The following is a 12,896-nucleotide window of genomic DNA, read 5'->3' as shown; positions in this document are numbered from 1 at the left end:
AAATTTTTTACTTACCGCTTGCTTTTATGAAAATATTCAAAAACAAACCCACACCACCCCCCTCCCCCCTCCATCAAAGCAAATTTATACAAAAAAAACCAAGCACCCAAATCACCGTTTCCCATAAGCTTTAAGCATTTTTTTATCGTAATAAAAAATTAAAACCACACTTGCATTCATATCACTTTAAAAAAGTAACTTCTGGAACATCCATAAAAATCTCAGTTTGCCTTTAAAGGCGCTCATAAATTTCGTAAAAATTTAAAACAATTAATTTTAAACTATATTTAAGATAACATATAAAATTTCTAAATAAAAAAGGGGTAACATATAATTAGTAATTTGAGAAAACGCTAAAATTTGTGAGTATATAATATCATAATATCTTCTGTTTCAATAAAAAACAATCATTTTATCACCTAATATCCGAAGTAATAAATAATTAAATAAATAAATCTTTATCCAATTTGTAAAAACAAACTTAATTTTTTTAGCCTGTATTTAAATCTCATTGAAAGTTTAGTAGCAATGTTCAGGGCTTCAATTTGTCAAAGGTTTTACAAGATTCAAATTAATTTTCAAAGATTATATCAACAAACAACATTTTCTTCACAAAGTGTAATTTCTAAATTATTTAAAATCCCATAAATCTATAATTTTTATATTCATAATTGGCTTCCTATTTAAAAGATTTTTTCTCAATTTTTGACTTCTTCGAAAACAGATGAACAAACCAAAACTATTTAAGAGTTTGAAGTTTAACATATTAGACACCAGAGCAATAAATTGCTAATTTTGATAGCGCTTACTGGAGTATTGCATAAAATCTATCGACAAACTGAATTCATAAGAAGCTTACTACTTCATTAAAAATAGAGCCCAATAAGGCCGGAACAAATTTCAAATCCTTCTTTTGTCCCTCGGAGTTGGACCATCGCGAGGGTGGGGGGCTTATAAAAAAATAATGCAAAAAACTAATAAATTTAAATAAATTGCACGAAAGCTTTTATGCATTAAAATTGCGTACTAAATCATTGCACAAAACTTTTAAATCAAGTAATTTTTATCGAAACATTCAATAAAATCAAGAATACAAAAGGTGATAAAACTCCCATCTTCCACCATTTTTTTTATGGTCTTGTAATCTTTCGGATTTTGATGATTTTTTTTGAAATTTCCATAAACAATTTAAAACTTCGTTTACTCCCCCCTTCCGGTTTTTTGTAAATTTCGAAGGAAGGGGGGAGAGGGGGGAGTTTATTTTTCATTATAAAGGGTTAGTAACTACATCAACGATCACTGATGACACTAAAGTTGCTATAGAGTTTAATTTGATAGTGTTCGGTAAGGTCAACTACAAAAGCGAAGATTATTAACAAACTGCTTCTTTATAGTTGGGCTAGCGTATTCGCTGAGAGTTTAAATTGAGCTTACACGTGCACAGACTCTAAACTGCATCTGAAATTTACTTAACTAACTTACCGAACCTAACTAGGTACACAGATACCGACTGCCATCGGATGTTGTGAGGAGTAAATTGCCACATTGTTGCTAATGCTAACACTCAATGTAAGCTCCTTTTTCATTATACACTAGCTGACCCGGTAAACTTACCTTTAAATAAATAAATCGTAATAAATGTTTTGTTTCATCCACACGTCCTTAACTTCATCTTGCTCGCGAATCGAATTTTTTGAAAATCGTATTAAATTGTACGGCTTTCCCATTTAAAGTTGATTTAGTATGGGGACCCCCCTTCCATAAAAAGTGAGATTCTTGAAACTATTATACAAACCATCTCTGACCCAAAAAAACCCGCGGATACCAAATTTTACTTCATTCCGACCAACCGTTTATACGTGATGTTATTACAAAGAAAACGCTTCCATTTTTATATATAAGATTTTTTTGTACTCAAAAATGTATGGTAGCCCCCCTTTCCCCTTTATATCTGTCCGCTGAAAAAAGGTGGGGCTTCAATTTATAATAGAAACATTTCTCGTATCCAAATACCGTCACATGCCAAACATGGTTCAAATTTGGTCGATCAGATCTCCAGTTATACTGAAAATTGTAAGGGAGACCTCTCCTCCCCCTTTTCATCCACCTTTTTGAAGGATTAAAGGATACCAAATATTCAAAGGAGCATTTCTCGTACCCAAATATCGTTTCATGCCAAATTTGGTTCCATTTGCTGTTGTAGTTCTTGAGTTATGCGATAAAAATTGTATGGAACTTCTGTCCCTCTTTATTTTCTCCCCGCTGGAAGAAGGAAGAGGTCTCAAACAATCATTAGAACATGTCACGTTCCCAAATATCCGCCCATGCGCAATTTGATTCCATTTGCTTGATTAATATTTGAGTTATTTAAAAATTAAAAAGAGGGCCCTTCTCCCCTTTATATCTCCCTACTGAAAAGAGGGAGGGGTTTCAAATAATCATAGAAATATTTTTCGTATCCAAATACCTTCCCATGACAAATTTGGTTCCATTTGCTTTATAAGTTTTTGAGTTATGTAAAAAAATATTAAAGAGGCCCCTCCCCCTTTCAACTGCAAAAGGGAGGGGTCTCAAATAATCATTGAAATATTTTTCGTATCAAAATACCTTCCCATGCCAAATTTGGATCCAATATCTTGAATAGTTTTCGAGTTACATGAAAAATTGTAATTGAAAAAGGTAGCCCCCCTCCCCCCTTTCTATCACCCCACTGAGAGGTACCTTATATTCATTGAAATATTCTCCATTCCCAAATACCACCCCATGCCAAATTTGATACCATTTGCTTGATTGGTTCTCGAGTTATGCAAAAAATTGTCATTTGTTTGGGAGGCCCCTCCCCCCCCTTCATTATAGGGGGAGGGGTCCCAAACTAGAATAGGAACCTTCCCCGGCCTCCAATACCCCCACCTGCCAAGTTTCACGTAAATCGGTTCAGTAGTTTCTGAGTCTATAGGGAACAGACAGAAAGACAGACAGACAGAAATTCATTTTTATATAAATACTAGCTGACCCGGTACGTGCGTTGCTACGCTTTTTAATAAATGAATTTGTAAATTAAATTTTTGGAAGAGGGTTTTCGGAATGAGTTTTGATTGAATTCGTTTGTTTGTGTTTGGCATTTATTATGGAATTCTATATTTTTAAATAATGTTTTGTGTTTAAGATAATATTTCATCTCGTATTAAACTGTAAAAAAATGTAAATTAATTTTTTTTATTAAAAATAATTTCATCTCTAGAAATACCTGTAAAGTAGTTGATTTTTTTTCTCGGTAATTGTTCTGATCAGTCTTAGTTCAAATTGTCAGGACAGCTTTTCATTCGACGCTCGGTTATGCTTTGCTGTGTTCGATATATTACAGAAGTGTCAAAACGGCCGAGTGAGGAGTGAGGAGAGTGCTTGAAGGTTACTAAAATAAACACAATAATAATTTCGATACATTTGCGCTCCTAATTTTTGTTTTACCTTTATCAATGTAATGCTGTGGGATATGTTATATTCTTCGTTTTTCTATCTGGAGCATAAATAATCAAGTTGTTCGGGGATCCGACACGGGAGCAAGCGATGTACAATTGTCCGTGGGAAAAACATGGTCGTTCGAGATCTACTCCGCAAACTTCAAGGGACTGCCCTTGAGACTTGTTAATCGTCATTGCAAAAGCCAGTCGTACAGGGAACTGCAACCTTTTAAAATCAAAAGGCAGATCCGTTGGTATCATCGGAATACGTGGTAACAGAACGTCTTCTCCTTTAAACTTGCCATTCAAAATGGTTGCCTCGATGATATTATCCATCAATCTTTTAACAGCGAGCCGAGTGCCGTTGCAAAGCCGTGGGGGATTAATGTTCCGCAGTAGTATTATTGGCACACCAACTTTCAAAATCAGGACGTGTGGTGGCAAACCAGGCAAATCAAGAGAATTGAGGAACTCTGTCGGATAGTTCACCACTTCGTCAGTATTGGTTACTGTATCAACGGATTTGTAGGTTCTCTCATCTCCCTCGATAGCATCCTGAATGCTGTAATTAATAGCGTTTACGTCCTGATTTTTTGGAGCAAGGATTGCTCGAACGCTCAGCCACTGATGATTTTTGTGATTATGACCAATATCTGGAAACACCTTCGATATAAGCTGATCTTTGGTTGCCACAATTTCACAAAAATCAGCTGGAAATGTTATGCATTTTGTTGTTTCATCGATAGGCATTTTTCCGTTTCCAATGTCTAGTAGCTGTTTTGCAAACCGCCCTGCGGATGCGTCATTCAACAACTGTACACGCATATTAATTTTCAAAGTAAGTTTCTGAACATACGGCCATAGTATTGAAGACTTCAAGCATGCGTGCAACTCATCTGCTGGCGTTGATCTTGGGATAACTGGTAGAGTTTGACGGAAATCACCGGATAACAAAATTAAAGTACCACCGAAAAGCTCGTTGTTCCCTCGGAAGTCCCTAAGGGTATTGTTCAGAGCCTCAAGAGTTTTTTTGTGTGTCATGGTACATTCGTCCCATATGATGATTTCGCATGTTCTTAGAATTTTTCCCATTCCAGAACTTTTGCTAATGTTGCAAGTTGGAGCCTCGTTGATCTGTAAATTTAACGGTAGCTTTAATGCCGAGTGTGCAGTTCTGCCTCCGGCGAGTAAGGTTGCTGCAATGCCAGTCGATGCGATGGCTAACGCAATTTTGCGTTCCGATCGTAATCTTGCTAAAATGAGTGAAATCAAAAATGTTTTGCCTGTACCTCCAGGCGCATCGAGGAAAAAGAAACCTCCACTCTGCTCCAAAATTGCACTCATGATAGTGTCGTACACAGCACGTTGCTCTTCATTCATATTTCGGATATTTCTCTCAACAAATGAAGATAACTCTTCCGTATCATAGACTGTCTCCTGCCTCAGATCACGATCGAGAATGTTGTTTGAATCTCGATGCGGCGCTGGTATACCCACTTGAGGCAGTAATTTGTTAGCGATATTCAAACAAACATCTTCAATCGCAATCAAAGCTTCGTTGTATATGGATTGGCTAAATGCGATATCTGGATTTCGATTTTCCGATCTTACACGATGCAAGATGTCATCACTCATGGAGTCCTTGTGTTTTTCCCATAGTTCCTTAGGATTGGATGGAGAGCAGGTCGTCAATATGATCGCGAACAATGCACGAACTTGCTGAGGTCGAGCTGTATCTGCGGCGTCAGTTAGTGCAACGTCCCAGTGTGCATCGTTTTCTAATAGATTCATTTTCTGGCATGCTTCTCGAAAAGTTGCACATATTAGGCCGTTAACTGTTTTCAAATCATTGAAATTTCTGGGTCCTCGGACGTTTATTAATAACAATCGAAGATAAAAACATTCCGAGTTGGTAGGGTGAACAGTATACACGCGACCTAATGCATCGGTTGCATATAAATTTGAATAACCCGCAACTGCTCTACCTGGAAGTGAAGAGAGACTTTATCAAAGTTAAATTTTAAACAAAAAACAGATTTACCTTGCTTACGACGCATGAACTTCTTAGTTGACGCATTCCATGTGTAGTATGTTGGCACTTCGGAGTACAGCAATGTTCGGGCGAAAGTATCTTCTTGGCATAACGAAAAGAAGGCAGTCAACGTTGTTGAGGGTGGAGATATCACTCGTTCTCGAGCAGTATTTGCAGTAAAATATACCCGTTGTCCATTCTCCAAGTGTACTGCCAAGTGGGTAACTGTAGGATGTCTTTCATGGATCGGGAAAGAAAAAATTCGCCATGCCGCTTCGTTGCTGCTGATATACCGTCCCAGCTGATATAGCTCAATTTCGTCCGAAGGTCCAGAAGTGTTTCTCACCTCAACCACAGCCATATCGCTCCCCTTGTTAACATATTTCGTGATATACTTGATAGACTTCACAGAGTTGCAGAACTCAACATTAATATGGGCGGCGAATGTTTTCGAGAGCAACGGCGAGTATGGTACGATCCAACGATTGTCGATCTCAATGCGCCCGCTAATTGTGGCAAATCGGCCACCATCTTCTGGTGATCTCCGACGATACAATGGATAACCATCATTGCCACTGATTGTTTCTGTAACGAAGGGTTTTGGGAATCTTTTGGTACATTTTCCATCTGTCATACATGGTGAGTTCACGTTAAGTGTGCCACATGGACCATGAACCATGTTATTGATAACAATATCGAAAAGAAGCGGGTCAATATCTCGGTCTGGGATTTCTGCTGAGATGACTTGATCGATTTGATCTGGTGTTAGTTTAACCATTAACCAGATCAAAATGTGCGCATGCGGCAATCCTCTTTTCTGCCACTCAATCGAATACATCCAGCATCGTGTTTCGCCGAAGATGTGATGCTTAACGATGTAGTTCATGAACACTTTAAGCTTTTGTCTGAATACACGTGCAGTAATGTCATGACGATCTGTTGATGACTGACCGGTCATCAGAAGTTCTTTTATCTCGATCCACCTTGGATTGCAAGTGAATGTAATGAATAAGTCCGGTCTACCATATGCACGAACATATGTCATTGCATCTTGCGCGTATTCATGCATATGTCGTGGACTTCCGGTAAAGGTAGCTGGTAGTATGAAGGCTTTACCTAACTCATTGGGATCGATATTTACATCATTATTGATTGCATCACGTAAATGGATGTATTCCTCCGAACGCAACTTGCTTTGATTAAGCCTAATATATAGCAGCCTTTCAGATTCAATCTTGACGTACATATCAACGATATATTGATGAAATAAAGCACGACATTTCAGAATATGATTTTCAACATTTCTGCGAATCATCAGTCGATATGCGTAAAAATTCATAGCGCTTATTTTTTTACCTGTTTCCTCGCCAGTCGCTGGATTTACCATTTTGATGTTGAAGTGGTAGCCATCTTCACCTTGCCAAAAAAGGATTGGATATTGCAATCCGTCGTAACACCGGTTAGTTTCCGAGATGAACTGCACATCTCCTCCTCTACGATGCAAAACGATATCGCGTTTCTGGAATGCTTCACCTACAACGACGATCGCCACTTCGTCGATTGTTGGTGCATTATATTGGCGTTCATGTTGCCCAACCGGTGTTTTGTCAGCTCTAATCACAACAACATAGTCATCCGTTGGCATTTGATTGAGTGCAGTTTTGAACAGTTTAACCAATTGGTTATTCCGTTGGAAGAAAATTTCTAGGTCTGCGACGATTTCTCTATCCGTAGTCCTTACAAAACGACATCGTTGATCTGTTTGCTTCTCAATATTCCCCATAAAATAAATTTGAAGAAACGTGTGCTCTGTATTCGGCAATGGTAATAGAGATCGTGCCTGATGGTATATTTGGCCTTGAATCTTGAAGGTTGGCATAAAGTTGTCTCGCACAATTCTGTCTGCCCCGAAGGACGTCATTTGGAAACACGAATTATACTTGCGAATGTTTCGTAAAAAATCTTTCGATTTTCTTGTGGCGCCCGAAACTAATGATAATAACGGCTCAGGAGGTGTAGACAATTCCGGAAGCTTCACTTTACCACCTGCGCAACACATTCCAGGTGACTCATTTGCGAACTTGAGGGCATTGCAGTATCGACACAATTTATCCATGTTCCCAATAGTCACATTTGGATGAAGGTGGTAATCGCTTTCAGGATCGTAACGGAATGCTGCATGTTTCAAATCAGCGTATGGAGTTCTCCTAGCATGGCGCTCTCGATCGGCTACCCTTCTTTCAGTTCTTTGTTCACTGGACTCAGTGGAACGCATCTCTGTGTGGTGCTGTCGATCGATATTAAGCCTTGCTTCTCGGCTCTCACTGGATTCGGTGGATCGTGCAGCTGCACGGCGCTCTCGATCGGTTTGTTGTCTTGTTGTCCGGCGTTCACTGGACTCAGAGGAACGTTGAACTGCGTGTTGCTGCCGGTCGGAATCAAGCCTTGCATCTCTGCTTTCACTGGATTCAGTGGATCGTGCTGCTGCGCGGCGCTCTCGATCGGTTTGTTGTCTCGTAACTCGGCGTTCACTGGATTCAGAGGAACGTTGAACAGCGTGTTGCTGCCGGTCGGAATCAAGCCTTGCTTCTCGGCTCTCACTGGATTCGGTGGATCGTGCAGCTGCACGACGCTCTCGATCGGTTTGTTGTCTCGTAGCTTTGCGTTCACTGGATTCAGAGGAACGAAGAACAGCGTGTTGCTGCCTCAAGCCTTGCTTCTCGACTCTCGATGGATTGAGCAGATCGCGATACAGCATGACGCTCTCTGTCGGACGCCAATCTAACTCCTGAGTGTTCACCAGTCTCCGAAGCTCGTGCTAGCCTCATTTGTTTAGCTTTAGGTGTAGATCTACCAATTGAGGCTCTCTTTTTAGGAGGCATGCTTCATTGAAAGTATTAATTTGAAAGAAAGGAGTTATTGTTCGCTGCCTCGAAAGTTTAGTTCAGGTACGATAATGTGACATATTTTACACTATTTTGATAGATCACACTTTTTTCGAAGTACGCAAGTTTTACAGTAGGCAGCCCATACAATATCACTTATAAACACGATAAGTTTGTTCCGAAATTATCGAACATGGAAATTTAGCATGTACGTGACTCGAATTCAGTACACGCGATGTAAATAATTATAATCTTACATTTTTTACATCAAACTTCAATTCACAAATTATATAAGTTTCAAGTCAAATATAAAGATTAAAAACACTGTCACCACTCGCAAGACTGTTCCATATGTTAAAAAAAGAAGAGAAACGGCTTTACACATTTGCTGTGAGGCCATATGTTATGCATGTGTATTTTTTGCATATATATTGCCAACATACAAAAATGTTTCATTCAATCCTATCTTGATAATGTTAATCCTTCATTTCATAAATTTAATTTGTTAATTTTCTCTAACAATTATTTGAAACAGTTAAAAATTGTAAGTGCATTACGAAAAGAAATGCTATTTTTTATCTTTTCTATACTATATCTGTTGCAAATTTTAACTACAACTATGTAACAAAGATCAAAACTAACGTCTGATACGGTTGATAATTTTTGTTAAAATAAAAAATGAGGCACAAATTTGCGGGTATAGTTCATATGGGAAAAAATTGATTTGTAATTTTTTTTTCATATGAGGCCCTCAAAGCCAAAGGGGTATAAGTGACAAAATGGTCGATTTTGAGTTAATGATGCCAAACGATTCTTCATATTTCAAACTATATTTGACGGTTTTTCAGATTTTTCGAATTTGATTTACATACTTTTATGTTCGAGAGCAAAACACAATTTTCGAAAAATATATGAAAAATGGCCAAACACAACAACTTTAAAGCGTGTTTTCTCAAAATAAACTTTCATACACTTATACCCCTTTGGCTCCAAGGGCCTCATATATGTTAGAAATAAACTTAATACAAACGTCTATAATGAAGAACTTACGTATAAACAGGAAAGAATAATGAAAAAGCACATACGGGACAGTTTGCCAATAGCGGTAGCTAAATTTTCTTAAAAAATTATTGCTTATCATTTCTCACCACGCATAATATGCAACGTGGCAATTTCTTGTTTACGTGTTTAAGTTTTGTGATAAACATCTCCTTTACGTTGAGACGTCAAAGTTCAACAATAAAAAATTAGCATATGAACCTTAGTCGACCAGTAGTGATAGGTTATCCGCTAAAGCAAACCTAAAACAACGTTAACCCGTTTATGAGTATAGTATAAATAAAATGAAGAAACGAAGCATAGTCAACTACAAATAAAAAATATGCTTATGCTAAAAAATAACGATGATAGTTATGATGAAATTATTCCACTTCAGAAATTTATAGGTAGTTTACAATCTCACTCTCTCAATTTCTAAGCGATTCTTAAATAAACATCAATTTAAAATATAGCAATGAACCATGTACATCTAGCACAGAAATAAATCACAGAAATATATCTAGCAAAACATAAAAAAAACAAACATAATAGAAAAAGGATCATCGGACGATATTTTTTTGTTTTACTCATAGTTACAATTTCCAATTTCCTTGCAATTTTTCATGTTGTTTTTAATCATTTTATCCAACCCTACAATACTTTTTTTTAGCAGAACAATAAAAACAGTTAAAACATTATTCAACATAATGGTGTATTATGCAACCAAATGTGACGAACTTGTCATTTATTGATTGATGAAAACTTCCACTCACAAATAAAAATTTAGATAATTTCGTGTTTCAGATGTGTAAAGGGATTAAGATTGTGAAAAATAAAAACAAACATAATTAGTAATTCGAAATACTTGTAGGTTTTGCTGAGTTCAACTTCTTCTAAAAGCCAGGCAAATCGCCACAAAAGAATATTTGCTATTGACTTGAAGGTAATAATCCTTTCCAAATGCAATACTGTTTACATCAAAAGAACACTTATGCTGGAATACAGGGTCAATACTAAATTCTGATACTGTGACCAGCACTGATTGTTTGGAGCAGATCTATATGTATTCAATGGATCTGGAATTTCTTATCTGCATCTTTTGTGAACGGAAATGCGGTACAAACAAATTTTAACGTCTGTTTAGCAATTTTGCGAAAGTTTTACTATCAATAAAATCTATGCAGTATGGAACTGTTGAGCGAATAGATTAAAATTTTTTGGCATTAATATTCCATCACTTAAAATGATACAACGGTTCATTAATATAATTCAATTTCAATAATGCCAGATGGTAGATTTCTTTATTAGTTTCATAACATCCCACTAAATGGAAAGTGTTATGCGAGTAGAAGTGTTATAGTCGTGATAAATCAAAATATGTTTACTTACCTCGTAAACGCGAAGCTAATTGGTTGATCCAATTACAATGCAATCAGAATTCCAGAAATTGGACACAATTTCTTGTGCGCGATAGTGGATTTTCGGCCGTTTTTAAATTTTTCGCTTTCACACTCAGCTGTTTGTTGTTGTAAGTTTACTCGATTGATTTTATTAAATTTTACCTTGTTTACATTTAGCACATGCTCTCCGAGAATTGTTATACCGCAGAAGCGGTGTAGCAGTGAGACGTGGGAAATTGAGAATTTCGATATTATTCTACGTCTCACTGTGGTACATCAATAAATGACGGAGTTTCATTTTAAAATTTCCCTTATGGTGGCAATTTTGATAGCAAAATATGTAGATTGTTTGTAGAATAACGATTTGAAGGTGGTTTTTATTTCATGTGAAACGTTAAAAATATATTTTCGTTGGGTTATTTCATTAAGATGCGTATTCATTTGAAATGTTGTGATTGCTGTTGTGTATAAGGAACATAACATCATTTTTGTACATAGGAGCCGTTTTTTTTTAATAAAATTTTGCCTATCTTGGAAATAAGTTGCATATGAATGATTGTGACAAAAAATCACAATATTGTATAAATAGATTCAAACATTTTTAAAAGGTATAGCAAAGCACACCGGGTCAGTAAGTCTTATATTATGTCTCAAGCCAGCTGAGAGATTTGTCTATAACAATCTTAAAAACATTTCTCATATTTTGCACCAGTAAATGTCAATTTAGTTCTCTCTGTTGTGGTATGAGCCTACTTGGTTGAATGATTCAACTGAATCAAAGCAATCGAAAGATTCCTTTTAATTCAACCACGGTAAATGAAAAGTTCATATACCAGTATTTCGATAGCAACTTACTACCTTCTTCAGTGAACGTTTTCGATTGATGAATGTGTATCGTTTCCCTCCCTTATATTGTCCGGGTTAGGTAAGCTACTACTAGGTAGCAAAAACCTCCGAATGCTCGGCAGTTGTGCCGTTGTCTGTTTTTTGGGTCTACCTACCCTATTCTGGGTGTTTTCTGGTAGTGCCAAATTATTTTCTACCCGTTTTTGGGCATTGTCAGGTAAATTATTGTATTTCTTTTTACCTAAGAATTTGAACAACCAAGTGTACCCTGGTCCGGTGTCTCCGTTTAAGAGATGAACTGATTTTTCATTGAAGATTTCAATGCTTTCAGCAACATCCAATTTAAGCGAATTACTATTCAAAGACCGGATCAGCGAGACATTTCCTCGATCAATAGAGTGACCAGATTCACACATGTGTAAAGCTACTGCAGATCTAGGATTCTGTGAAGGAAGAATTTTCTTCTTTGAGTCAGATCTAGCTATAGCCATGTGTTCCTCGAATCTATCAATCAACTTCCTTTTGGTTTGTCCGATGTACACCTTATCACAGTCGGAACAACTGATTTTGTACACACCAGATCTATGAAGGAGCTCCACTGGATCTTTTGTCGATCCTAAGATGGATTTCAGTTGATTATTAGAGCTAGTGAACACTAGTTCAATATCAAACTTTGTCAACTTGTGTCGCAATTCGACTGCGTTGACACTGTTGAACTCCATGGACCTTCGTTGAAACTCCTTCTGAATAGGAGTTAAAGTAGTGAAAGATTTCCGTTGAAGCAATCTTTCTTTTTTCCTTATAATAGCTTGAATGGATCTACTTTGGTATCCATTTTTATTAGCCGTTTGGAAAATATATTGGAGTTCCTTTTCTCTTCCTTCAGTTGATAGGGGAATGGAGTTCATCCGATGGATCATGTGGTGGAACGCCGCCATCTTATGCTGGAACGAGTGGTTCGAGGTGCTCGGTATTACCCTCATGGTGTTTGTCGGCTTTCTGTAGATTTCGAATTGGAATAGGCCATCATCTCTCCTTACCAGAACATCCAGGAAAGGTAATTTCCTGTCTTCTTCTATTTCGCAAGTGAATTTAATATTCTTATGCAAACCGTTTATGGATGTTAGAAGTTCTTCTAGAAAATCTTTGTTTACTACACAAAAAATGTCATCGACGTATCTCCACCATTTTTCGGGTAATAAATCTTGATTTTCAAGCGTCTCCTCCAAATGAG

The 12,896-nt window shown here is 37.1% G+C and overlaps 2 protein-coding genes across 3 annotated transcripts in view; one reads left to right on the top strand and one right to left on the bottom strand.

Moving 5' to 3' along the window:
* LOC129758689 (influenza virus NS1A-binding protein homolog) overlaps positions 1-12,896 on the top strand; it is a 126,924-nt gene that overhangs the window by 9,959 nt on the left and 104,069 nt on the right. The window lies entirely within an intron of this gene.
* LOC129753243 (uncharacterized) lies at positions 3,474-8,251 on the bottom strand. Its single transcript, XM_055749038.1, has 5 exons — positions 8,206-8,251; positions 7,727-8,162; positions 6,850-7,229; positions 5,503-6,429; positions 3,474-5,446 (listed from the first exon to the last, which is right to left on the bottom strand). The coding sequence occupies exons 1-5, from the start codon at positions 8,249-8,251 to the stop codon at positions 3,474-3,476; spliced, it is 3,762 nt and encodes a 1,253-aa protein (XP_055605013.1).

Source organism: Uranotaenia lowii, chromosome 3, assembly GCF_029784155.1.
Source record: "Uranotaenia lowii strain MFRU-FL chromosome 3, ASM2978415v1, whole genome shotgun sequence".
Taxonomy (NCBI): Eukaryota; Metazoa; Arthropoda; class Insecta; order Diptera; family Culicidae; genus Uranotaenia; species Uranotaenia lowii.
The sequence above is the reverse complement of the archived record's forward strand: the minus strand, read 5'-3'. Positions and strand labels throughout refer to the sequence as shown.

What these genes read in the sequence shown, in the direction of transcription:
- LOC129753243 (XM_055749038.1), bottom strand. Translation starts at nt 8,251, where the DNA reads ATGCTGTATCGCGATCTGCTCAATCCATCGAGAGTCGAGAAGCAAG. An exon ending in AACAAAGAACTGAAAGAAGG is followed by an intron (nt 7,230 to 7,726) that starts GTAGCCGATCGA and finishes TCGTTTTGTAAG; the next exon opens with GACTACGGATAGAGAAATCG. An exon ending in AGCGACTGGCGAGGAAACAG is followed by an intron (nt 6,430 to 6,849) that starts GTAAAAAAATAA and finishes AGTCATCAACAG; the next exon opens with ATCGTCATGACATTACTGCA.